The 27,966-nt window shown below is 43.2% G+C and overlaps 1 protein-coding gene across 2 annotated transcripts in view; it reads right to left on the bottom strand.

Moving 5' to 3' along the window:
* Window positions 1–5,788: 5,788 nt before the first annotated feature.
* CNOT6L (CCR4-NOT transcription complex subunit 6 like) overlaps window positions 5,789–27,966 on the bottom strand; it is a 29,226-nt gene continuing 7,048 nt past the window's right edge. For both annotated transcript variants that reach the window (XM_065736453.1, XM_065736452.1), the window contains exons 2-12: window positions 16,349–16,470; window positions 15,738–15,924; window positions 15,131–15,216; window positions 14,612–14,701; window positions 13,624–13,692; window positions 11,574–11,731; window positions 10,724–10,878; window positions 9,504–9,655; window positions 8,030–8,254; window positions 7,113–7,315; window positions 5,789–6,760 (exon numbers count right to left, since the gene is read on the bottom strand). In XM_065736453.1, the coding sequence (XP_065592525.1) occupies window positions 6,548–6,760; window positions 7,113–7,315; window positions 8,030–8,254; window positions 9,504–9,655; window positions 10,724–10,878; window positions 11,574–11,731; window positions 13,624–13,692; window positions 14,612–14,701; window positions 15,131–15,216; window positions 15,738–15,924; window positions 16,349–16,460 (1,650 nt within the window). In that variant the 5' untranslated portion in view covers window positions 16,461–16,470 and the 3' untranslated portion in view covers window positions 5,789–6,547. The remainder of the gene's footprint in view (window positions 6,761–7,112; window positions 7,316–8,029; window positions 8,255–9,503; window positions 9,656–10,723; window positions 10,879–11,573; window positions 11,732–13,623; window positions 13,693–14,611; window positions 14,702–15,130; window positions 15,217–15,737; window positions 15,925–16,348; window positions 16,471–27,966) is intronic.

The raw sequence follows: 27,966 nt of genomic DNA, 5'->3' as shown, positions 1-27,966 counted from the left end.
CCTCAATTAAACTGTGAGTGCTCTTCTTGACTCTTTCCATGAGGGTGCGTGTGAAAATTGTGTTTCCATATGTGCGGCCCCAGGATGGGTTAGGCGGGGACAGTGGCACTGCGAAGCCTGCAGGCAGGGCTGCAGGGTGTTTCCTACTTGTGATGCCTTTCCTCTGCCCCAAGGACCCGTCGGCTTTGTGCTTCTCTGTGTATTTTCCTGAGCCAAAGGAAGGATCCCAAGCAGTGCACGCTGCAAGTCAGACGTGGTTTGATCTCTAATGAGCCCAGTAACTGTGGCAGCAGTGCTGCCTCTTAGCTGTCTGAGCATGGGGAAATGGGAGGGAGTGGGAGATTTCCCAAAAGCTGGTGGTCTCTGAATGTCCCTGGCTAGAACAGCCCTGGATCGTCCCTTGTACCTTCCCTCCCCTATCCTAGAACACCAAGAGATAGAGCTGCTTGGAAATGGCACATTCTCCAGAACTGAGTCTTTTCAGTTTGTAGACAAGAATCATTTTGTGCAAGTGGAGCTGGCGCTCCTTTTTAATAGTGCATCAATTACTGCAAGTGGGAGATGGGCAGAAAGGGCTCCTTGCTATTTATTCTTGTGGGAAATGTGGAATAAGCAAGTTGCTAAGATTCTGTTTGAGAGTGCTGCTCTTGCAGCTGAGGTCCTGAGGGCTGGTGTCAGGCTTGGGAATGCCTGAAAGACCTGCACTATCCCAGTATGGGGCTGGTGGCTCCCAGGGCTGGCACTCAACCTACGGAATGTGGGGGAACAGAGGGGAACTCCTGGCCTCCAGCCCAGCTCCAGGTGGCCAAGCGGCCAGAGGAGCCTCTGCACACAGCGACATCCCAACTCCATTTGCACAAAACGTGGTGGAAATCCCCTTAAAACTTCAGTGTAAGCATGTCCCAGTGTCACCACCGCTTCCCAATTCTCCGTGTGTAGTTCCACCTTCTGAGGGGAGGAGATGGTTGTGCAGAAACGAAGCACAAGAAGTAAGACTGTCTGAAAAGCACCCAGCCTCCCCAAAGGAGAACTGCAGGAAGGGGCAAGGGAGGGGGGCACACCTGTAAGTTTATGAATTAAGGGCATCTTTAGCTAATGTGGTGCACACAAACACTTTAATTGCTCGGAAACACATGATGCAATAATTAAAAATCAAAAACAAAGCCAAAGTCATGTAACATGTCACTTCGAGAGCCACCGTGATTTCTTTTTCTGCTTTGGAACAAAGACAAATACAGACAAATGCAAACTTGGTAAATGCCTAGGTTTTAGAAACTGTTCAACAGAGAGGATGAGACCAAGCACCAGAGCCACTCAAACCCTCACCAGTGAGAGGTTTTCTAAGCTAAATACCTTGTGCTATTGGAGGACTGGGGGAAGGGAGGAGTCATATCACTTGGCATGCTTTGCCATCAATGATGCTTGAAAAACCCTGTACCAAAGTGCACGAGCATTTCTCCAGCTTCCTGTTCGTTATCAGACATACGTCGAGAAACCACTCCTGAAGTCCATCACCCTCCAATACAGCCAAACTTGCAAACTTTGTCACATCTGAATACCCATCATAGAGGTGGACGACTTTTCTCCAGTCCTTGAGAGGTGCTAGTTTTGTCACTTTCCTCATGGTGTCATTTTGTCACTTTTTGTGTCATACCTGTGCCTACCTCACCAGCTCTGCCTTTTGTCCCAGCTCCTTTTCCCGGAACAGAAAACCTGTGCTCAGTATCTGTGAAAATGTGGTCACAAGAGGAGATAACGTGTCACTCATGTCTGTGCCTGTATCTAAAGCTATTTAACCTCCTTTGAAATTGGTTTTTAACCTTAAAGTGCTTTCTGGGCTGAGACTTGGCAGAAAGATGTGGGAAACGATTTCCACTAGGTTTTCTTGTGTTTCATGCTGCTTTTGAACACAGAAGGGAGATAAAGGGAGAGTATGCCACAATGCTTCTGTACTCATTAAAAAAATAATAATGATGAGCTGCATAACCCAAGATGCCTTTCTTCATTATGAGATGAAGAGCCTAGTCTGTATAAAACCCTCCGCAACCGAGCAGTCTGGATCCTTTTGAGGCACGGGAAATCTGACAGTCAAAATCTTCCCCCTTCTGCTTCAGCAGGTTCCCTTCCCTTTACCATTCCCTTCCTTTTCCATTCCTTTCCCTTTCCCTTCCCCTGTCAATCAACAGTAACAAAGCACATGGCAGGCTCTGAAGTCTGCACCCTTCAAACCCACCTCCATGCAACACCACCTGCTATACTGGCATGAAGCAAGGAAAGGGATTCTGTGATTATTAGGAAAAAAAGAAAACAACAACAAAGCCAGGATCCATTGCAAAAGAACAAGAAGCTGATGTAAAACAGTGAGACACTTCTCACACCAACACTTTGCTATTGTCTCAGGAGGAGTGCCTGCTGAAGAGGTGCGACAGGGAAAGCATCATTCCTTATGTTCAAATTTGGCCTTTGCTCTTTATAGTCATTACAAGAAACATATAGCAGCCAAGAAAAGGTAAATGGTAGTTAAGCGCAAAGCTGAGGTCACCAGGGGATAACAATGCTGTTCCCTCCCACACCATGGTAAGGGCATGTATCCTACTTCTGCGTTCTTTCTGTCACGGGCTTGGTGCCTTGACTTGGTGTGGATAGGATTAAAAAGTCTTTCACACCACGCCACTACACCAGATTTCATGCCAAGGGATGGTTTTGATGCGAGAAGCTTACGCACCATGAGAAATCCAGCTCTCTATTCAGGATTTGGGAGCTGCAGGCGCTCAGCACCTTTGTAAACCAGGCCATGGGTGCATAAGCACGGATTGGGCATGAGTTTAGGAGCCCCCACAGCAAAGCTGCAAGGTGGGAGGACCCCAGTAGTCCGCAGCACTGCTACAGCTCTGAAGACCACAGAATAGTTCTGAGAGGTCAGTGTCAAAGGCTTCTCAACAGGTTTGGCTCCAAAACTCTGGGCTTTATAGTTGGTAAAACACTGGACAGCAAGGGGTTGTGACTGACAAGAACTCTTCTGAAGGGTTCTGCAGACTAAAGAGAGTGGCTTCAAACACGCACAGAAAGCGTATGGATAAAATGAAGTACTTTCTCAATAGATGCGAGAAACCGATGGGAAAACTTTTAACGAGGCCAATGGAAGAAGAGCTGCTCTCAGAGCCCACTGTGCCATACCTGACTTCAGCGTGCGGTGCACAAATGTTCACACCCCTTACATCAAAATAAGGAAACCAAAATATTCAGCTACAATGTACAAAATTCTCTTTTATATATATATATATATATATGTACACACAAAACCCCATATCTAACAGATATACCATACTGAATTTTAAAAAGTTGCTTGTGGAATGGTGCTGGATTTTTTTTTTCTCTGCTTGCTTTAGGCAGTGCTGCTGCTTAGAAGTTGACACCAGGCACAATATCAGTGAAACCCAACCAAGAAAGAAAGGAGCAGGAAGGGGCTGAGAGCTTTATCCCAGGCACGGGTTGTGCAGGCTCTGTCATGTGCCCAGCACCTAGGCATGGGAAACAAGGGTCAACGATGGAGAGGACCACTGGTTTTCCATTAATGTGTTTACGGTTAGGGATATTTTGCTCTGTATTACTTCCCTCCCTCTCCCCTAGAACATACCCTACGAGGTGCTGTCAGCCTCCATCTGGGTCAAAAGAAAATGAGTGTCACCATCTGGGTGCTGCAGATGACCGTGAAACGGATCTCATCCCGCGCACTCTCCAAACACTCTGCACTCCTTCTTGTCTCAGGGCAGAGCTCTGTGAACAGCAGCAGTTCTGCTCGGCTGGAAGAAAGCACAACCCCTTACTGCTCCTACACAGGAAAGAGAGGAGAAACCAGAGGAAAAGAGAGAGAGGGAGCCAGGCATGTGCAAGGTGGGTAAACATGCCCCCAGTTATGTGCATCGACCAAAAGAAAAACAGAGTTCTAAACGGGCTTTGTTAAAATCCAGAGGTTTTGTGCAACATCTGTTTAAACAGCATTTTAAAAGTCACACAGCGTAATGGACGTTCCGAAGTGCATTTTGAAGCAGAGAAAATCCCATTGAACACCTTCCTGCAACAGAACACTCCAACCAGTTATAAACCCGAAGAAAGTACAACGTAGCAGTTTACAATGTTTACCGAGTGCTTTTGTTCCAACCCCACCCTCCCACCCCAATATTACAAAAGATTGTTGCCGTTTTTGCTTTTTATTAACAAACGGGCTCCTCTGCAGTTCATATACAATCATAGGTGAACTTTAAATTCCATTTTATACAAACATCTCAAAAAATATTGGGAGTGAAGTATGGTGGAACTATTGCTCACGTTGCTAGTTAACATGCGTGTAGGACAGGAGGAGAATGGTTGTTAGTGCACACCTCCAGAGCAGAGAACCCCTCCAGAAGAGATACAGTAGCTGATTACAGAAAGGTGATGTCCACAAAATTAAGTTTTTCATGCTATTCTACTTTCCAGTACTATACTCAGTTGCTGTCTCAATTTATCTGCGTGGCTAGGTGTTGATCGCTGAGGTATATTAACAAGGAGATACCTGCACCTAGAGGAAAATTCTTCTTTAGAAGGGGCTTTTTTTTTTGCTGCTGCTGCACAAAGCAATTTACGTCCGTTAATTTCACCCAGCTACGGTAACTTCCAATTGGTATCAGACAACAGATGACGTCTCCAGTTTTAGGCACTTCTTTTAGAGGGAGCTGTCATTTCACTGAACTCATCTTTGCAGTCTGTCCCACTCCTCTCCCACCCCCCTCAGCACAAGTCAGGGAATACTTCTACTCTGGGTCTGATGGATTTTTCCTATGGGTAATTTCCTACATACAAAATAACAAAGGAAACGGAGAACCAAAGAGCAGAGGAACAGCCTGACTTGTCAGTTCGGTGAGACAGGCTCCTTAGCATTTAAACTAATTTAACAATTTAAATTTGACTGTTAAGTATACGAATGAGACATAAATATAGGCTATCAATCTGTTTAAAAATTGCATTTAGGTAATGGAAAATTTTTTCATTTATTAAAAATATCACATTTTGAGACTAGAAACAGTAAAGTGCATGAAAAGTTTAAAATATAAATTCAAGAAAATCTTATAGCAGCAAAAAAGCAGAATAAAGAAAAACTTAAAAAACACAGACACAACCTTTTCCTATTACTGTGACATTTTTTTTTTAACATTAAGCAGCCAACCAATTTTCTTCCAGAAAACTACATTAGGTTTAATGCCCCTTGAGGCACAAGGTTTTGAACTGGCCACCAAGAGCACAAAAGGAAAGAAAAAGGATTTCCAACACATCTCCAGAGCATTAACACTTGGGAATGAACCAGAAGCCTTTTCATTCGACCCTGACCAACAACAGAAATGAAAGATTTTTCAACACATCTGATGGCTATTTGGCAACTAGGGTCAGGAAAAATAATGCAGGGAATGATTACGGCTACCACTCTCTTCCCCCCGTGAAAATGCTGCTTCACATGTGCTGTGGAGACAGAAGCACGATCATTTCCAGCAGCTTTTTTCCTGTACCCTAAGCTTAACCAGTTCACCCCAAGCTTCTCGTATTTGCAAATGACCTTAGGAAAAGGGAACCTAGAGAGGATCTGGAACTTCTCCATTCCCAAAGGCTTTCAATGGCTTACTCTTAAGTGCAAACCCTTTCCAAATCCTGTTCCTGACCTATTCTGCTGATCAGCATGTTGTCCTGGCTCGACAAGGCAGAGGCAGCTCTGTCTCACAGGGATTGTTTGGATTCCTGAACACCTTACCCAGAAAGAATCAGGCTCTTCAGAGCTCCAAAACAAGGTTACCATCACATCTGCCAAGCAAGCGCTCCATAATGACATCAAATCCTCACGTATGGATTCTCGTGAGACATAGGTTCATTGGAATTTTTGTTGTAAATGAAATTGCATCAGAAGAATTTAGAGCTCAAGTTTTATCACAGATACGAAGCCATCTTTGGTTTCTAGTATTAGATAATGGGGCTGGGCCATGCTGCTAATAATTTATAGTCAGGTATTAAGTGCTTTGCTGATGTGCAAAATTTATTTTGGACTAGGAGTTCAGTCTCCATTTCGGGTTCAAACAGAATTTCTAATGTTCTTTCTACAAAGCAATCACTTCTATTCTTGTTTTTCATTCTAAAAGGTTTTTCTCCTAAAAGGTTGGCTCATTTTACCACGTTCTGGAATAAAGCATTACCTTTAAATATGTTAATACGTAAGTTTTTAATCTCATTTGTCCATTTCTAAGTGCAGCTTCCTACCGAAAAGAAAAAGCTTGCCAGTTAAAAAAAAAAAAAAAGAAAATTAAATTAAAAACCTGGAAAGGGAATAATACTTTGGTTCCAGCCCTAGTGCCAAATGATACCAATATGCACCAAAATGTGCAAAATCTCATATCAAACACATAAGGAAAGGAGCTTGAAGAAGCAGTTTAAGGTTGGGCCATACTTCACTCCTATATACTTTGATTTACAACTGTACAGGTCCATAACAACAGGTCCTTGCCCTCAAAGGGGCAGGGCTCCACTACCTCCGGTTAGGCAAGTGCACACCGTTGACAAGAGGCAGGAGCGGAGGATGGAGTTCGAGTTGTGTTAACAGTGAGAAGTGGTCTGAAGGGATGTGAGGGTGTGGACACCCAGTGATGTTGTTCTCAACCAGCCACTGAGGGTCCAAAGGCCCCAGGACACCAAGCACGTTCATGTGAGTGTTGGAATAGAAAATGTAGTCAATCACACCCTAGGGAGAAAGAGAAACACGAAAAGTGAGAACAGACCTCGGTTCTGGCAACCTCAACTCGACTGGCTGCTGGCTGCGACTCCCGGGAAGATGCACAGCACTGCAACTAGGGCAGCCAGTGCACATGCCACTTTGCGCTCAAAGCGCTGCGTCCGTTTTCGTTAAGTCCCTGACCAGAGCCAGGTGAGAAGCTTACAAACGCCAGCAAATCAAGGACTTTGGGGTGGCAGGAAAGAGTCCAGCAAATGTAGGAGCCAGTGATGAAGGAACAGAGAGAAACGGTCAGAAAATTAAGGCAGCATCCTGGAGAGACCAGGTCAATGCCTGCCATTTCAGAAAAATCACTGCTTACTTTGAAATCAAAAGTGTAATTGGTGTAAGGCATCAGGTTGTTTTCATAGGCGCTCTTGAGTTGGAAGCCATGCGTAATTCTTCCTTCAGAAGCCCCGTTCTTGCCAGTGCCGCTGAAGTTCATGAGACACTCGTTGTAACGCAATTCCTTGAAGTCCTTGTGGTTGTCAGCTACTATGCCATTGCTTAAGTATTCCACCACACCTGTTTGCAAAGGAAAGGATTCAGGCAGTTGCTTTAAAACAGAAGATGCACAAAATTTCCACCTTGGAATTGATAAAAGCATCAACGAGAGACCGTACGAAATCAGCATAAAAACAGCTTCCTGTTTAAGTGCAAATCTGCACAGCGATCTTGCCCACATCTGATACATTTACAGCTCTCTGACTAGCAGCCACAGGACACAGGTGTGCCATCATTGCTGCTACAGTTCTTTTGGCATTCCAGTAACACCAGGGGATGTGTATCGTAATGTGTATGTGATACAGGGGGTGCCAGAGAGGCAGCTTTCACACATACTCCTGTTATTACAGTATCAAGCACCATAATTACTAAAGCAAGCACATCTCTGCAGGAAATGCTCACATGATGTCATGAACGCACGTCCATCCTGCTCATTATTGCTGCTCAAGGCATTGGTTTCTCTTTAAGAATTTACTCAAGATCTATTTGTGCTTTTCTATGCACCTTTTCAGGCATGACTAACTCCTCTAGAGAGTACAACAGATCACAAAAAGTAAGCTCCACAGCTGGAGGACATGCATTTTCTTCATTCAGATCTCAGAAGACGACTGTTAGTAAGAAAGCCTTCAGCAGCACCTAGCCAGGGTAGTACTGAGGGTACCCAGTCTCCCTCAGCAGAAAAAAGCTAATCTAAAAAGATTACGTTCAAAATTAAGACGCTGAAATCAGCCTTACCTGAATCAGGCAATGAGTTAAGATCTGCACAAAGCACCAGGGGGATAGAATTAGGATCTGCTGTTGGGCTACCAGGCCTGCTTGAGGCTTTCTCCAGGATATTTTTCAGTTCTGAGACAAACATCATGGTCTGGACGAGTTTCACGTCTGAGTATTCAGGGTCCCAGTGCATGTGGGCATTGGCCACAATGAGCAGCTGTTTGTCCACATGAAGAGATTTGATACCTAGAGAGAAATACATCATTTTAGTGACAAGGCAGACTGGCTGAACACGGCAGATTTCTCCCTCGTTATGATCAGGGTCTAACTACTAAGGACTTGAAGGGACACACTCCAGGAGACGAATATGCTTTCACTGCTGAGAAAAAAAGTGTTACTTGAACTTTTGCTCCTTTGTACGACTTCACCAAAACTCATCAGTACAGGGAATACATAATCAACATAATCCAACAGAATTACAGTTGTATTCCTTCTGTACTGCTTCACTGCTTTTCCTAACATCCCCTGAATGTTCTCCTTTTCACTTCCACATTTATAGGACAGACTTTCTCAGTGACATTCCAATGTGCAGTCACTAAAGAGCATTATGAATATCACCACGAAGGTGGTCATCGCCTGACCTTTAAACCACGCACCTCTACTCAGTGTTTACACCACAAGAGAGTTTCCTGACTCTTAGCTGCAGCAGCGTGGAAAACTGTTCCCTTGGGGAAATCTCAAACCTGCTTAAATAAATGCAGCATCAACCTAGTTGTCTGAAAACACTACAGCTGCTGTTATTATCTGAGAAACAATCCTCTGAAAGGTGTGGCATAAAGTTACAGGCAGCTTCTTGCTGTCCTGCAGTCTGGACATCTGGCTCCTTTGAAGAGTACGTATTAGAAAAAAGCAGACCTGCAGGCAGAGCAGGATGGCAATTCCAAGTATCCTGAAATGGTCTACTGCATCAAACATAATGTCAGTGTGACAGCCAGTCAATCAAGTGACATCAAAAGACACCCGATAATATCACTGTTCCACATCAGCACCTCAGCACTGTCATGTAATCACTAGGGGAGGGTAGAAGAATTCAGTCAAGGGAAAAAAAAAGACTTGAAAATAAAAGTTGAGCACAAGCAACAACTATTGGTAAGAGCACAGGCATGCAAACGCTGTGACCTTGAAAAAGCCTAACCTGTTAAGCAGAGTTTAGTAGTGGAACTAAACAAAGACAAAAGCTTGAAAGGAGAAAGCTGAATGCTGGGCTTCTGGATGAAAGCACAACTAGAACAGGAAATCAGATCACCTGAGTCCTGTCAGCCACCGCTGGGCTACCCTTTCTCAAATGAGCACAGTGAACAGTGCTTGTTTGCTGGTATTTGGTGAGCACTGCCAATGGCAATCATATTACACAGAGATGCATGACCTAAGGAATAGGTCCTGCCTTCAGGTGAAACTGAGAGTCCATCTATGAGATAACCGTGCTCATACTCACTTGCTCCAAATAATTCTTTGTGCACTTCTAACACCACAGCAACTCCGATGTTGTCTTTCGTCATCACTCTATTTAACATAGCTTCTGAACCTTCAGAGTTAGCCATTGCCACCTGGTTGAACTCCACTGTATGCTTCTGCACCAGTGAAAATCTGATTGAACAAACAGAATCACATATAAACATGCATGATGTACAGCTGTGTGGAACACCAGATCCAAGGACAAGCCTACAAGACCAGGTAAAGCAAGCTCTTTTTGTTGTCCCATTTCATAAAGCACAAACGATTCTAAGAAGTATTCCTCCAACCATGGTAAGGCTCTCCGTATGGAAAGTAAAAGACTCTTATGGAAGATGAGGTGTGTGAGGTTTAAGAAATGTCTGCTTGTTTCCATACCACATTCAGCTCAATGTACAGAGGTTACTGCACCACTTCTGGGGTGTTCTAGGCAAAAGAATCAATAATTAAAGGCTTTGGGCAAATGTATTATTAAGAAATAGCTTATTTCTAACCCCTAGCCATCACCATCGGTTCCTTTCCATCCTTAGGATGCTTGGAAGTGCCTCGCTTCAGGACAAACTGAAAGCTACCTATGGAAAGGAGGGTTTTTTGGTTTGTTTCTGTCCTTTAACTAAGTAATAATAATGGAAAAGTGTAACAATTATTAGCAAACAAACAGAGATCTGTTTTTCTCACTATGAGAGCCACAGAAGTGTGAATAGTGTGATCTGATGCTTTTAGGGCAGTGTAACTTTACAGAGCAGGTGTTCAATAATGCGCCCACCTTAAAGCAGAGTATTCAGTGATCCTGTGGGAGCAATGCACCTTTTAATACCACAAGATTAAGACAGATCAAAGGCCTTTAAACATTCACCTCAGAGGGGTGAAACTTGTTGAACAAGGCAGAATTCGTAAAGAAGGTGAGACATTTATTAGATCAGTCAAAAAAATACACACACGAAGCACCTATGTTCTCACTCATGCTACCTTCCCTCCAACTTTCATGTTCCTTAAGTTATAGCTTTGTTCACAGGGTGAAAAAAAAAGGGAAGGTCTGCTGCAAATAGGGAAACACAAGGAGAAGGAAGATCATACTTTGTACTGAACTTTATCTTCTGTTTTATAGCACAGGAATTTTGTCACTGACGCACACTGAGAGAAGGAGACTTTCAGACCTCAATCAGTCTACTTCTGATGTATTTAAGAAGAGCTGCTTCTTACTTTTCGGTTTTGAAGAATATTGCACAGCCATCCACATGCTTTTTCTCCTGCTCAGACATGATTTTGGCACGTGACTTTGGAGAAAAGAACCCATCGTATCCTCGTTCTTTCAAGGCTGGCAGAAAAAGAGTGAAGTATTGCTCCGTTTCCACTTCCTAAAATTGAACACATATACTTCAGGCTAACAAAGTCAAGTAAACCCTTCCTATGTGACAGCGAGTGCTTGCCTTGGCTTGCAATCAGAAGCCCTCACCAAAGTCAAAAGCTTCTGTTTGCCCAAGCCGTGTCACTTCTTCGATTAATGGCCTGATGGGATCAGATCTGCATTCTTGGATATCCTAGAATCCCCTTGAAAGGGAAAGTGACAGGTCTATCCTGAATAGCAACCGAGTGACGTCTGAGTGTGGCTCCTGTCTTAGGTTAAAATTTTGTACAGGATGGCAGGTATCAGCAGCAGTTAATATTTAACCTTGAGAGCTCTATCACAACAGCATCTCTCCTGTTCTGTAACGACGCATTTTCTTTGTAATAACTGCTGATCTCCAAGAGTATTCTCTTGAGGTTTTTGCACCGAGATAAATATTCTCTTCTTGTGCATGATTTTAACTCACACAGACCCTGCTTAGAAACCAAAGTATCAATTTTAAAGGCAGAAGTGCTCAACTGCTCTGAACACTGACAATGCATTTTTCATAGCAGAACAGTATAATGTACCAATGACAATCAGTATTTAACTTTCACTTGCCAGATCCCTCGTTTTCTAGTGAGATTAGTTTGGAGATGTTAACGTCTGCACCAAGCAGGAACAGTGCCATTTTCTGTTTCTCATGAAAAACAGTTTTCCAGTTACCTGTAGACTAATGATATCTGCATCGCAGTTGACGATTTCTTCCATGATTCCCTTTTTTCTGTACTCCCAATTCAGTGCCCAAGACGGGCAGTAGCCATAGAGCTGCCGAGTGGCATATTTATCACACAACACATTGTAACACATAACTGTGAATGAAGCTAGAAAGAAACAAAGAAGGGGAAATATTACCATTCTCTAAAGACAGCAAATGCTGAACTAGAGGAGTGAAAACACTCATCTTGTACAGTTTATTCTGGAGGGCCTACTGAACGCAAGTGGGCTTATTCCACTGAGAGTTTCATGAGCAGGATTAACAAAGGCCCTGCTGAGCCAGCAGTTATCACATAAGGCTAAACTGTTCCTAAAAAAAATCAGCATTACTACCAAAATGAGATGGCTCAATACACATAGCAAAGCAATGCAATCCCATTTTGCAGTTAAATCTTCATTTCTTTTGGGAATGAGGGAAGGCAACAACTAGGAACCGTCTCTCTGGACTTGGGGGTTGGAGATGGAAAGGAGCAGCCATTTCTGTCATTGAGAAAAAAACTAGTATTTACTGCATTAGGTGCCTTGATATGGTTACTTTAAGGTGAAAGGACTCATTTAGTTCTACAGCCAAATCAAAACCAGGCTACAGAACATGCTGTCACCATGTTATGATCCCACAGCATCAGAGAGAAATGCTTTGGAAGACTTCATTTAAAGCAGTTTATTTGCAAAACATTGGTACTGTTTTCCTAGCACCTGTACAACATTTCTAGTGGACTAGAAAAGCATAGTGCTTCTGGTACAAGTGTATCAAGTCCAACAGGGAGTGAGAGGCCTAGGTGAGGGCAAGGAAGAGAAAGGGAGATGAAGTAATGAATTAGCAAGCACTCAATATATTATTTGGTGACATTAAAACAAAAGAGAAGTCAGCATGCAGCTGGTAATTCAAACTGAAACACACTTATTTCACGTACAAAATTCTCAGCTCTCTTCAATTTTTTACCAAAACCTTTCATCTTTGCTGAAAAAGAAGTGAGGTTTTACTGTGAGGTGACCTCCCAGCTGTTTTTTTTTTTTTCTGCTTGTAGTCAAAGGAGATTGCCACTCAGTTGTTTCAATTTTGTACGACTGATTTCATGCAGTTCACAACCAATTGGCTTACTGCAGATTTTACCATGAAATATCCCGCAGCTCGCTCAGCTGATGCAATGCTTAACAGCTTCTAAATTGTGTTTCTGCTAAGGAAGTTGGATTAAAAACTGCAGTGAGATGCTGATTTGTTAACACATTTAAAATGGAAATGCGGAACTTAATGTGGTGGTGGCTTGCAGGACTTTTGGCACCTCTCCCCTTTCTTACTATTTTTTTTTTCTGATTTGTTTTTTTGTTCTGATCCATTTCTTTAATTAAAAAAAGGGACAGATGATCTTAACTACAGTGTCACCTAATTTAACGTAATACTGAGTCAAGTTTGGGCTTCTAAAATGGAAAAAAAATGCAGAGGACTTCCACACTGCTCTTAATCTGATCTTCTGCATTTTTGTTCTTGACTAAAGCTCTTGGATGCTTCTTCAGGTTTACATTCAAGAGGGGGAAAAGGCATTGGATTTGCAGACTGAAGGCTGCCTCTTGAACTTCATCAAAATCAACAGTAGAGGGCATTACATTAACTTCAGTACCACTCGTTTTGTTCCTTCCCTTGCAGACGGACTTCTTGAAGTCTCATTCTAGTCTGCCTACGCTTGGATACGGCATCTGTATGCAGGTATTTTACAGTTCTTACTACATCTGTGAGGACTTGAAAAAAATATCTTTAAAAAATATCGTTGACCAGGACACTTATAAAAAAGCCTAACACAAATGGCCAGCATTCCATCTGAATTACAAAAACAATATTTACAGCACAGACATGTGTTAATTACTTAATGAAAACAAACACAAATTGTTGTTTTCCATCTGATCCATGTAAGTCAGAAGATCACTTGGAAAAAAAAAAAAGCCAAAGAGAATTCTTAAGCACATCACTCTTTGAACACAGAGAAAAGGACCACAGTTTTACCTGAGGGCAGAATTTGGTCTCGTTCTTTTAAAGTAATCCATGGCCTTGGAGGCAGCTGCTCTGGATGAACTAAAAATAAAAACAACACAAACAATGATTAACCCAGATGCTAAATCAGATTGATGAATTCACAATAATGTCCCATACTGTACTTCGCAATACCAACTCCCCATGCCTTTTTAAGTTCCATGGGAGACAAGGATATACAAAAAGTATTCAAATGCCAGAAAAAAAGTTGGTCAGTTGTAAAATTCAGTTTTTATCTCTTGCCTTCCAATCTAGAACCACTGAAATACACCTGCACCCTGAAAATACTGCTGAGGAAGAAGGGATAAATCTTGTAGTGGTTTAGACATCCTACGCTCACCTTTCCGAGAACTTTGGTGTACATCCATCATTCCTGCCATGCATACTCTCCACTTACAAAGCAAGAGACTGCTATGAGTTGGCATGAAACAAGTGCCACCTCAAAACACAGCCGTTTTACAACACTAAAATTCAGCTGTGAGCTGACCCCAAGACCATTTAAAATTCCATCTGTGGAAACTTAGAGCAGAGGCAGAAGTTCATTTTGTTTTATAATATGAGAGACCAAATAGCAAAACAAAAAACTCAGTTACAGAACCATGACGCAGGTACTGGATATTCTTAATAAGAACTGTGTCTCTACGTTTAACATTCTGCTTTGTGTTTCAATTCTGACTTCTAGGGGAAAGTATCATAATGGGCTTCACAGGGAAGACTTTGTGGTAACTGAAGGGTTTCAAACAGCGGTGAGAACAATCGTCTGTGTAACCTGTGAAAAGCTTACACAATATATATATGAACCTCTTCCTCTGTGCGTGTGTGTGCGACTAGAAATGCTTGACAAAAACACAAAAGCAGTTAGAAAACATTCCTCAGCAGATCACTTTCTTTAGTGGCAAATACTATCAGACATGCATGCTTTTAAACCATTTCTGTCAATCAAGATTTGTAGGTCTGTCACCTGCTAGATTGTCAAGCATGTAGTTCAGTAGCTTTCGAGTTCCATCTGGATCTTGGTAGAGGCTGAGAATATCTTGTGATAAAGGATTGCCTGCCAACAACACAGAACAACTGGGTGATTAGCTGCCTGACTTTCCTGAGGCTTTCCAATAAAAGAAAATCTCCCATAATGAGAACAGACAAATTGACCCAGAAGGTATTTAGATTGCTTAGCTTGTAACTCTTGAATACCACAGCAACAGACGCAATAGAAATAGCTAGCACACAAGAATTTCTTCTTTTGATTCACCTCAATAAAGAGAAAGTTACAGAGTTTACCTACCCATTTGTGGATTTAAAATAGGTTCATAATGCAGCTTAATACTGTTTAAAAAAAGCATTATTTTCCAAAGTGGTTAATCAGTGCTGCTTAATATCTGAAATTGTAAGAAAACATTGAGGTAATGCACAAAGATTCTGAGACCTACTAAGTAAGTCAAGAGTACTCTGAGAAATATTTAACTGTAAAGAACTCACTCACCTTTCAAACCTAGGGTTTGTAGCTGGAAGAGCCGTCCAAGTTCATAAGGCAAAACCCGTAATAGATTGTTATTTAAAAGCAATTCCCTGCAACAGTGCAAAAAAAAATGCTTTTGATGAGTGTCACTTCAGAAGAAAACTCTTAAAGCACGATGCTGCTCATCTTCAAAGAAAGCACTTTTCACCCTGAATTTCTTCTGTTACGCCAAGACATGCAAATCTTTAAAGCGCAACTGAAATACGTTAGGAAAACAAAACTAAGCAAAAACAAAGAAAGCAAAAGAAAAAAAACCCATCCAAACAAGCAGCAAAATAAAACCAGAGACTATTTAAACAGTGAGCAATCACAAAATCTCAAAGTGAGAACAATTCAGAGCAGAACACTACCTGACTTATGGATAGGTATCTATAGAGATCAGACAAAGAGAGTTATAAAACCAGAAGTAATTATTAGAATTGAACACTCATATCAACCTTGATTTTTTTTCAGATTTTAAATCCAAGAATAGAGGTAGTAAACAAGAATGGAGCCAAGTAAAAAAAATCTCAGTCCTCATCTCAGAATACGGACTTCTTTTTGAAAATGTAAGCCAAGTGCTTTCTCTTACCTGAGAGATACCATGTTTCCTAGTTCTGCTGGTAAACTTCTGAGTTTGTTGGATGACAGATCCAGGTAAACCAGATTATGAAGCTTGGCAATATCAGGTGGAATGCGAGTAAGATTATTGTCATTGAGGTGTAGAGCAGTCAAGTGCGTCAGTGACCAAAGCGACGTACTTAAGCTTCGCACTCTACCTAAAAAATAAAACCAACCCACCTCCTCAGTCAGCTTTACACCCTCCAGCTTTACACCCTCCATTACAAACAGACCACCTGGGACGTGAGAATACCCCCCTACTTCAGCTACGCATGCGGAAGATACCTTCATTCGTCCTATGACAGCTCTTAAATAATTCCCTGACCCTCCCTGTTAAGAGGGCAGAGTTGGAGATAGAGGCCTGGGACAGCAACATGCTGCTACAGCTCACATCCAGACTCAGTTCACGTTTTACATGAAAGCGTGAAGGCAACCTGATAAGTTAATACTCCTTCTCAATGTAGAAAAACTCTTCTCACTGCAGAATCCCCTACCTGAGAGTGGCTGATGCAGTCCTCGGGCTGTGAAGCTCTTAAATTCAAAAGCCCCGCCAAACCAAAACTCAAATCCAAATCAACTCACCCGAGATCTCTAATTCAGCCCAGTGAGACTTCTTCCCATTAGCTACCTCTTCTGCTGACATGATGGTGTAAATTCGGCGAGGATCGGGAGGATCATATTTTTCCTTTGGCATCCCTGTTAGTCTGAAAGACAACGACAACCGTGACCGCCTGCCGCTTCACAACACTTTGTCATTTCCAGCATTTTCACACTCCCCAGGACAGCCTGGTGTGGATGTACCACAAATATTATGTTGATGCCAGCCCAGCTGCCCAGGGGATGGAGCTCAGCAGGTGCTCAGATCCATGCAGGATATGGACTTGCAATGGGAAAAGACCTTTTCCCCACAATGTTTGGTTTTCTGCAGTGTTCCCTTGTACCTCTCCAATGCAGAATTTCTCGATTTCTTAGTTTATACCCCAGTCCAAACCACGACCGACATCATCACTGAGTTATTTGCTGCGTGCAGAACACGTAGACACAGTGACAGCATTCCACTCATCCGCTTGAGCAGACTTCTCCCTCACCTCATTTTTACAGGAAACAACAACTTCATTTTTACAGCAATTATTTTCAAGATGCAAAGTCCTCCTTTTCCATCCACTTTCACAAAACTTGAAGTTTAAAGGGGAATTAGCTCTTTTTTTTCTTTCCATTAACCACCTAGCTTTTCTGCTCTGTGCTTTCCCAAGCTCACTATCAATCAAGACCTTTTTACTCCTAAAGGGTGCGGAGATCCAAAACAAGTTCGGGTGGAATTCCCTTTCTCAGTTCTTATACAAACAGGGCTTCAACCCAGTCCAAAACCTGAACTATCCAGGTACTTGTGTCTGCAGGGTGAGCCTGCACACACACATCCAAATGATCTCACTTTCCTGATTCTTGGCAGTAGAACTGTGCACTTTACGGATGACACAGAGAGGTTCCCCTCCATACCTCATCAGACCATTGCTCTCAGAATTCCTAGGGGGAGAGGAATTGTTTGGTTTAAAAACACAAGATTAGCTGAATTTTGTCTTCACCGGACTTCGCAGCCCCTGTTCTTCCTCTCCAGGCACACAAAATACACAAACCTCAATTTTACAGAAATCCAAAGCAGCTGCTCTCCAGAATGTTTTTTTTATCTCCTAGATGTCTCTTTTACAGTCGGCTCCAAATAGCTGTGAATAACTTAAAATAACTACAACTGGTTTGGTTTGCTGAACTGACAAGACAGAAGCCTATGAAGAATTTGAAGAAACTCGTCCAGGTTTTTTCACCTCGTCCAAACACCCAAACACAAAAATCTGAGCTTATAAACAAGAGGGAGATTGACTTTTTAAACAGGCAGATCATGACAGAACAAGAGGGAATGGTTTGAAACTAATAGAGGGCAGGTTCAGGTTTGATGTTAGGAGGAAACACTTTAATCAGAGGGCGCTGAGGCCCTGGCACAGGCTGCCCAGAGAAGCTGTGGTGCCCCATCTCTGCAGGTGCTCATGGCCAGGTGGGGTGGGGCCCCGGGCAGCCCGAGCTGGGGGGACAGCCCTGCCCACAGCACACTGTAGGGGCTGGGTGGGCTTTCAGGTCCCTTCCAACCCAAACCATTCTGATTCTTTGAAAACCACACATCTCCTTAGTGAGCTGAGCTTAAAGTGCTGCTGTTTTTCCAACCGGCAGGCATTTCTGGCACCACACAGAGACAGAAGAGCTGCCCTTCTTGAGTGGTTCCAGTTAAAGGCCTACATCTTCACTCCCCGATGACCGTGCAAGGGAATCCCATCCGTGCTGAATTCAGACTGTTTCCAGGGACAGATACAAGGCACTGTCCTAATCATAGCAGCCTGCTATTTACAGGTGAAGTGAGATGGCAACAAGAGCTGTGGCTTAAGAGGATTCTTTGCTCACACTTCTCAGCTGTAGCGATGCAGTTTGGGGAGATGAATGAAACAGGTACAGGCTGTGCTTTGGCAGTCCTAAATTTCCAGTTCTCATGTTCTATAGGATTTATTTTCACTGCTAAACACATGGAGGTGCAGAATCCCCTGTCTTCACAAAGGAACTTTACAGGTTATATGCCCAGAGCAGAACCACAGCCCTAACGTTTCAGGCACTACACAAAGAGAGCAAGTCTCTCCATGCCAAAAAGCAGCCAGCTGGTTTTGCAGTGGGTAATGCTGTCCTGTCACTGTCACAGGATTACTCACAATGATCCTTTAACAGAAAATGAGATTTCATTACCTGGCAGCATGTATTTCATCTGTAAGGCACAGTGTGGATTATAAGGGGGGAAACTGAAAGGCTCTGTGGTGAAAATCAAGTGGGAAACCAACAAAGGATTAAGGGCTTATGGTAGGGAGAGCTTTTTGGAACTTTTAAGTCTTAATCTTTAATACTTGAATTGAACCAGGACGGGTCTTCATTCTGCTTCTTAATCTGTCATCTCTGAAACCAAACCTTACTTCTCCCACATCTGGCCCTGGGACGGCTACAGCATCACAAACTTTGCTTCTTAACAGCACTTGAGTGAATGCTCTATGAGATGGGCTGCACTTCCCTGGCTTTTGTATTCCTATTTGCTTCACCGTAGTGTTATTGCAATAGCAGACCCAGAGAGATTGAAATCTCAGTTTCTGCACACAGAATACACCCACCCACCCTGCTGCATGCTGTTGGCCAAAGGCTTGGACGTGGCTGCTTCCTATGAGTTTCAAGGCACCTTGCCAGTTAAAAAGGCAAGCGGGAAATGATTAGTATTGAATGAATTGTTTGCTTGCCGTTTCATCGCTAGCCAGACACAGATGGCTGGCAGCTCGGGCAGGCTGGGCCCAGCCACGGAACCTTGCAGTCATAAGCACCGAATGACAGCCTGCAAGCAGCTGAGCAGAGCTGGGCTGGCAGCCCCGCTGCTGGGCTGCTGGGTCACTGAATCAGAGAATGGCTTGAGTTGGAAGGGACCTCAAAGGCCATCCAGTTCCAACCCCGCCATCATGGGTAGTGCTGCCACCCACCGCACGGGGCCGCCCAGGGCCCCATCCAGCCTGACTTTAGCATATCCAGGGAGCAAACATCCACAGCTTCCCTGGGCAGCCTGTGCCAGTGCCTCACTGCCTTCTGAGTAAGGAGTTTTCCTCCTAACATCTAACCCAAAGCTCCCCTCTTTTAATTAAAAACCATTTTCCCTTGTCCTGTCGCTATCTGCCCAAGTACAAAGTCGGTCTCCCTCCTGTTTATAAGCTCTCTAAAGTACTCCTGCAGCTCCACTCCTCTTTACCAGGCAGAAGTAGAACAAACATGCCAGGGCCCTCACGACAAGGCTGGCTGAGTCACCCCATGAGCAGCCACACCTGCCCGTGGGCCAGGAGGTGACCACTGACTGGGTGACATCCCCAGAAAGCTTCGGGAGGACTGCTTCCTCTTGGGAAGGGAACCCAATTGAATTATGTTGAAATATCACTTGTTATGAGAAGCGCTCTGCCAATTTAAAGCAATTTGTGACAATCGGAGGCCCTCCAACGAAATGAGCCCTGAACTGCGAGTCAAACGCCACGCACATTTTTCAGATGTTAGTCACTGTAATGTTATTTTGAAATAGTTGTGAGTCAAAAGAGGACCAGTGCGATTTCCACAGCTACGGAAAAAGGAAAACAAACTTAAATCAAATGTGCTTGTTTCTTTGGCATAATAGCAACATTAAGCAAGACTTGAAAGCCACTGCATGTAGTTTTTTGAAGCAAAAATGAATTCTGCTTGGGTTCCCAGCTCCTCTGGTTCCCATCTCCCTCTCTGCTTGTCCTGGAACTAAACCAGCGCCAAAAAATCCTCATCTATTTTTGCTCAGCCTTCAGGGAGCAACACCAAGTTCCTCGCATTGTTTAACCCCAAAATTGGACGAGCACCAGCGTCATCAAAAAGAGAAAGTGGGATGGAAGCAGCACAGGTTCGGGTCAGCCTGAGCTGTGGGTGAGCTCAGCGCGAGGCCTTTGCTGATATCCAGTTAATAGGGCTATGATACAAGCAGGACATGTGCACTTAGCTTCTTTTCTTTTGAAGAGGGGCCACAACAAAAAACAATCCTCGATTCCTTTTCTCCCAAAGAGCTCCCTTGAGAAACTTCTGAAGCTATTAAAATTTGCTCTCTGCTAAAAATCTAACCAAGTAAACTTCAGCAGTTTGACCCTGAGATTGCGTGAAGTAAAGAAGATCTGGATCTGAGACCACAGTGCATAGATTATCAACTAAAACAACAAAAAAAAGCATCACACAGCAGCACGGGAGATGCAAAGAGTGTGGTCTGTTGAGGAAGGAAGCGTCAAGCCACCACACTGCACTGCAGGCTCTTACTCTGGAGATATACTGGGCAACAAACAGAGCTTCTGCATGCTCGGAAAGTAAAAAAAAAAGAGGTAACAACCTAAAAGATCACTGCTCTTCTCTATGTCAGATCTTCTCAAGTTAAACAGGTGCGGAGGACATGAGGTAAGGGAGATGTAGTCAGCGGTATGAATTACTACGTGTGACTTTTCCAAAGAGAAGCTGAAGGCAGCCCTACAAATTGTATCACTTTTAGTAAAGTCAGATCTCTTCCTCTGAAGGTAAATGCTCCACGTAACACAGAAGCATTAACGTATGATCACTGGAAAGAGAAACGCTGCATAAAGCTGTCCAGATTATTTGGCATCTGTGTTGCAGGAGGACTTTGAAGCCAGATAGGTCAAAGTCCCCTAGAGTTGTGTGCTGTTCCCAAATAATGACCAGGCCCCTCCCCAGAGAGTTTAGAAGATGAATTTCTTAACCAATAGTTACTATAATGTTGCTCTATTTACATTCCTTCGTAACTCAAAGCATAAATAAGTTGTCTATAAGTAATAAGGACCGAAATTGAGAAGTAGAAGAGAGCTGTAACTTCATCTCCTTTGCTGCCCTACATTAATGGCTGCACTGGTACGACTCAAAACCCTGGCCTCCAGCAGAGTGACATTCTTTGTGATTTTCAGTCTCTGTGTATACATGAGTCAAACTGCCAAAGCATCCTGAAAACTATCCAGCAGACAGCCCTGAATCATTCCTCCTTCCTCTGCACAGGAACAGCTTACTGTCCACTTCCAGATGGTGATCCCTCACCAGAATTCAAAACCTCACTGGCTGACAAGCCCAGAATGTACATGTGTATGTGTGTATATACGCACAGGCACACGTTCTTTAACACTGGAAAGTTGGATCACAAGCTGGAAAACCGAGCCATTTTTAATCTATGTATTTTGTAAACAGGAATAAGTGGTTGCAAAGAGCATAAAGGAAGGCTGCTGCTCTGTAATAAGCTCACTCCATTTTCATATGAGCGTCAGACAACGGTCTCATCTCCCTAAGGAGAAAAGAAAGTACAGCCAGTACCCACAAAGATAAAAATGGACTTATAGAGTACTCCGAGGTGAAGATACAAAAAAATACAGTAGTTGCTTAATGGTGTGTTATGAGGGTTTAAAATATAACTGATAGTACCTGTACACATGTGTTACCTTAAGGTCTATCGGGATACCCAGAACCCATTATGTATACTAGCAAGAAAACTGTGACAGTCTTTACTTGGATCTGAATTTTCTCCTTGTGCAACCCTGCAGGAACATGTTCAACCACCTCTACCGAGAGTTCGACAAGTGCTGTGAGTCTGTCAGCACAATACCTGTCTCTCTTCAATTTCTTATTCCAAGTAATCTGATTGGAAGTAGAGATTATTGGTGGAACGCATTAAAATACTTCATTATGTTTGTGTTTTTTTTTTTGAAAGAAGAATAAGCTTTCTGTTAGTCATTTGCCAAAACTGAGGTTTGAAACAATCTCTGAAAGTATGATCAAAGTAAATAAATAGAGGCTACTTGAACATGCATTAATGTCCTACCAATAGGAGGACAGCTTAAAAAGTGGAAAAAATCCCAAGGCAAGACCAAATCTGAAGTCAAAACTGAATTTAAGTAAGAACAGCTAAGAATTCAAGCTTAGTGCCACAGAACTAGAAACAAACTATGCAGTCCACAAGTACAACTGAAAAAAAAACCCACCAAAAACCCACACTTTATACATCTATAAAAAGAGGTATTTATTTTCCTATCCCTCATTGAAGGAAATCCTTTCTCATGAGATGGCACACTGACTGCAATACAAAGGGCTCCTCTACATTAACTCAGTAGGACTATGCACATCCACTCATCAGCTGTCTTTTCTTTAGCAGTAGAAGTCCAAAAACACATAGCCAGGGGAACTTTGGTAATCCTCAGCTTTTAAGGTCATTTATTTCTGTCGTTCAAGTCTGTAGCAATGATTACTTTGCTTCCAACAGTAATCTACAGACAGAACCTCAGCACAGGCTGTTTTTCAGATGATGTTTCAAGTGGGGTGAGACAGAAGCTTGCTTGTGTTCACAAGCTACATCCACTGGTTCTTCTCAAATCCTAATGTAGTGAAAAATCCAACAAGGTAATATGGATGATTTCTTGAACCGCATCAGTCATATATGTTTGAAAACAAATTTGTTTAGTGAGAGTTAGGATACCTTTGTTACTTCTATCTCCACTTCTTAACTTCCTTAACTTGGAACTCTCAGGAAGTCCTTACAGACATAATGAGCTGAACGTTTCATTGAAAATCCCACCTCCGCTACGTGATTAAGATAAATAATAGACACAGAAAATAATTCAACAAAATAAGCTTCAGAAGTGCCTTCCTTTGGCCTTACTAGCAGCTACCAAGGCCTCCTCCAGCAGAATTCCTCCATGGACCTAAGTGAAGCTTTGTCTCACGGCTGACACAATCTTCTATACATGTAAGGGGAGTGCAAAACAAGAAGAGTAAGTAGTGGGATCTCCATCTTGATGCTGAGAGCACGACTAGCTGTTCTGCCATGCTGTAAGCTGTGAGAAGGTGTCTTGGAGCTGAAAAGCAGAAGGGAGTGGATGCTTGCTGCCCCTGCAGACCTCACCAGGGTGGTGGCAGCTCTGGCAGACACCGCCAGGGTTTCGGACTCACACTCACTCACCCGCTAGCAAACCCAGAAGCGTGGTGACAAGGCTGTGTCAGCAACCAGCACAGCAACAATACGGTGGAATTTGTCCAAATCTTGCTTCAGTTCTTATTCCATGTGGTTCTTAGATTAGGCTCAGCAAGAGGAGGCTATTCAAGTTTCACACGCTCTGTTTAACAGCCAATCCTCGCTTTCTTCATTAGCAGCTCTGCACTACCCCAGGCACACGGCTTGCTTTGCTTCCAGCGCAGAATTGCCTGGCAGGCCCATCACAGCTTGGCTCTGCTCACACAGGTCTGCTGCCCGTGGGCTGTCAGGCCCCGATAAGCAAGCAAACGAGATGTACAGCTGGGGTCAGCAGCGTTCAGCAAGCGCGTCCCGCAAGGCTTCCCACCCCCTGCTCATCCCTAGCGTTACTTGCCTCCATTCCCAGCCCAAGTCTGAGCACAGTGTAATGATTTTGCTGGAGGAGACACAGAACATAGGAGGTGGCCGAGGCACTGCAGCCTACGGGAACTTCAGTGGCAGTGGGATCCCCGAGGGCTTCACGTGATCACCTCAGCAAAAGGCATGAAAGCCAAGAGGAGCACAGGAAAGTCACAGCAAACTCTGAAAAAAGCATCAAGACCTAAATGGAGGAGTGGGAAGGGAGGGAGCTGGCTGTATTCTATTAATATCAGAGCCAATTGGCACTTGATGGAAATGCTAATTGTCCTACTGACATACACCCTGTTCCCTCATCTCCTTTAAATGAAGAAGACAGGCTTTTCTTAAATCACAGGTAACACAAGAAAATGCAGGTTTCCACCCTTCCTTTTCCTTTGTGTCATGGCCTCCTTTACAAGAAGAGCTCAACTGTCTGCTGCACGGAAGTACTACACAGCACCAAGTAGTTCTTTTGATTTCTGTGTTAACATTTCAGTTGTTACTTACAAAGGACAGTTTCTGCCCTGTGTGAAATAGACTGTCACCTCTCTTTGTGGGCCTGACTTGGAGATCTGCATCCAGTCGTACAGTAAGCAACACCTGCCTTTGTCTGCAGATGCATTTCATACCTGCATCTTTAAGCAGAGTTCTCAGGCACGGGTTTACATGCAAACACACAAGGAGGTATGTCCTCAAAAGCAAAGCTCTGCTTATCAGAAATGTATGGCAGCATCTGTTATGGGGCAAGAAGACAGTTTCAACAGACAGCCTGTAAATAAATCTCACCAGAAGCCCCCAGACAGACTACGTTTATTTACACAAGCATCCCCCACCAGTTTAAAGCAGTGACCCATTTGCAGTGCTGTCCCATCCCCTGGAGAGTGCTGGTCTTTTAATGAGATACAGGACGGAGTGGCTTAAAGGATTAAGGGCTGAAGTCATCAGGAGCCCGGGGAAGGAAGCAGCCACTGTGGGCCTGATCCGTGGCAAACATCAGCACAGAACACTGTTCTGGGTGGTGGGCACTAAAGAAAACCAGTGGTGCACTTAGAGCAGGATGTGTTCTTAGTACCAGCATGACATTGGCAGAGTCAAGGACATGGGAAAACTGAGCACTGAGTAAGTTTAAAGTGCTGTAGTTTCCTAGCATCCCTCCGAGCCTCTGGGAAGGGGCTGTTTTATTGACAAACCTAATCCTCTACCTCGGCTCATTCAGCCACTCACTTAGAAACAAAGTCTGTTCAGATTGCCCTGAGCCAACACCTTGGCTCATTCAACTGCTCAGGATCTATACCTGGAGAGAAGCCAGCTATCGATCTGTTCTTTGAGCAAAACTACACCAGAATTATTAATTGGCACACTCCACTGCAGCAACTTTGAAATGATCTGCTCAATAAACATTTATCCTTTTCTTTAAAACACAAGTCCAATCATCAACAACCTTTCATCCTTCAAAGAAAGTTTGTGCTCGGAGAAAAGAATAAATGAGATTATTTCCGTGGCTACAATGCTATCTTTACCTTTAGGTGCTAGGCTGCCAACACATTAACAAAATAAGCAGAGGCCAGCAGCACTTCAGCTGCTCTCCTTATATGATAGGAAGGTAACAGGCAGCTTATCTCTCACAATCTATTCTTTGCAGAAATAATTAACAATGTGGAAATGTGCCACCAGAAAGAATGCTTCAAACAGCTTTCAAGTTACAAGACCTGCTCTGTTCAGCCACAGGTAGATTTTGACTAGTCAAATTAACAAGATTAAAAGACACCCCCCCCCCCCCCCCACCGAACTAAAAAAAAAAAACAATAAAAACAACAAACTACACCAATAGTGGAAACTGTGTTGCAATCACTGATGTAATAAAGTAGCCCTTTCAGATTGCAGTCGGGTTTCACGGGGCTATGGGATGCTGCACTAGGATGCCTGAAAGACAAGGAGAAATGAAAGGGACATTTTTAAAAATAAAGAAGTTCCTAGGCATAAACTAGTTCCTTTACAAAGTATATTTAAATGTTACTTTACTTTTTTTTAATTGAAGAAGTAAAAAAGCTTGCCTGATAGCCAGAAAAGCACGATGAATTCAAGTATCAAAAAACAAATTGGCTTCTGTATTCAGTAATTCGAATCTTTCCTATGCACACTTACACCATACTTAATTTCCAAATACTACATTTAGTTTTAAAAGCAAGGTTAACAGTTAACTTTGACTCTTCTAGCTGTGCTCAAGAATGGTAGAAAATGAGAAATGATGCCAACAATAACCCAAGATATCTCCTGGGACCAAGAAACTCTCATCCAGCAAAAAATGAGACTTGACTCATCTGAAGGTTAACTTGCTTCCAGCATCCATAACATCTGACTGCAACGAGATCTACAAGAGCTGGGCTCTCCAGTGGGTGAAGATGCTGCCCAATCGTGGATGCATGTTAGTTTCTGAAGCGGAATTAGTATAGGGTTAATTCTGTTGCCCAGAATGACCACTGCAATGCTCACTCCTGGTCTATCGAAGTGAAATGGCCATATGGGAATGAACCCCATGGTACACATTGCCTAGCAAGGGGTGCAGCCAAAGAGATAACAGCAATTCCTCTCGCTCCTCTGCCAAAAAATAAGTTAAATTTGGGTGGTTCCTCTGTTCTGCCATCTGAAGGGATTTCATCTGACATGCATTCATTTACCTAATCAGGGAATAGCCTTGGCAATTCTTCCCCAAGTGTTATAAGCAGCTTGGTTTTCTGTTCTCGGTTAACATGAGAGCACACAAGAAGGTGATTCAGTAACTGCTGACAATTTGTGTTTGGAAACGCTTCCTTGCATGACCTCTTCTGTCCTTGTCATGCTGAATTGTGGTTGTGGTCCTTCACTGTGGATTCAGAGCAACACAAGCCATCAGACACTGAGCAAGCCATAGCACTGACAGTGTGACAACATACTGAGATGTGAGGGCACTCAAGTATTCATTACACTAACTGCTGTATATACCTGAAAAAAAATATCTCTAAAAGAAGGTAGAGAAAAGAAGCTCAACCAAGGGACACCGGTCCCACCACGCATCACTCACCTCTGCGCTGCATACACACCACTGCTTTGCAGAAGCGGCATCTAAACCATCTAAAGTACATGGAAGAGACAGGTACAGGTTCAAGAATACTACATCTCTGTCTAGGCTTTAAAACATAATTTTGGAAGTAGAAAATTCTTCGAAGTATATGTATCCAGAGTTATCCATACCTCCAGCTGCCATGAGAGAAATGGCCAGCAACGTAAAACTGAACAGTACCACCTTGAAGCACAAGAGGAGCTTAGTTCAGCAGCATTTTGGGGTTACTATGAGAGGAAAAAATAACATCTTGCCATTCATCACAGTACTGTTTACTGTGTGGTCTTCAAGTCAAACCATATACCAAAAAATACATCAAAGAATGAAACAGATATCCTAGGGTCCATAGTCAGACACGGGTAAAAAAAAAATATATGCCTGAAGATTTAAGTGCTCCAAATGGCAAGACCTAATTTGTCTGAGGGAAAAAAGGCAAGCCAAGAGCCATGTGACAGTCTGAACCCTGGCACTTCACTGTATTCTGGCATGCGAAAAGTTACCTACCTCTGTTTTCCTTTTGCTTTCTTAACCTTCCAGAACAGAAAGGGATTAGAGGAAAGGCGTTCACAAGTGGAAATTTCTTCTGGGTGGATAGTTCATCCTGTGCTAGCTCTCTCCCATTTCCAAGGCCAGTTGTAAATTCATGTAACAGGATAAATACAAATTGAATTTTAAAGGTATAGAGGAAGCCAGTAAGGACATGTCATCAGTTCTCTGGAATTACTTTCACCACTGCCCCAGTTGGCCTTTTCCTGCCCTGGGCTGGTCAGTTCCTCTAGTCTAACAAAATGCCAAGAGGACTGTTTTCTCTTGCCTAGAGAGAACAGTTTTTGGACAAATACTCTGCCTTTGTGCCCTGCAAAAATGTGTTTTAAGTTTCACATTCCTCTTTATCAGCAGGAAACTCTGTTTAGAAGCAGCCTGTGTCATTTGTGCAAGAGCTGAGCGCTGCATACCGATACATGCTCTGACAAGAAGCAAGTGAACAAACCCTTTCTGAAAAGCCAAGAAACAGTCTCTGTTTCACAGCACTGGTAGCTGTTCCTATCCACGTTTCTCCCTGCATACGAGCAGGTGATAACATGACACTTTCCTGCCAGTGTTGTAATTCTGCTC

This window comes from Cyrtonyx montezumae, unplaced genomic scaffold, assembly GCF_038088225.1.
Source record: "Cyrtonyx montezumae isolate F1298 unplaced genomic scaffold, pur_monq_1.0 scaffold_2, whole genome shotgun sequence".
NCBI lineage: Eukaryota > Metazoa > Chordata > Aves > Galliformes > Odontophoridae > Cyrtonyx > Cyrtonyx montezumae.
The sequence above is the reverse complement of the archived record's forward strand: the minus strand, read 5'-3'. Positions and strand labels throughout refer to the sequence as shown.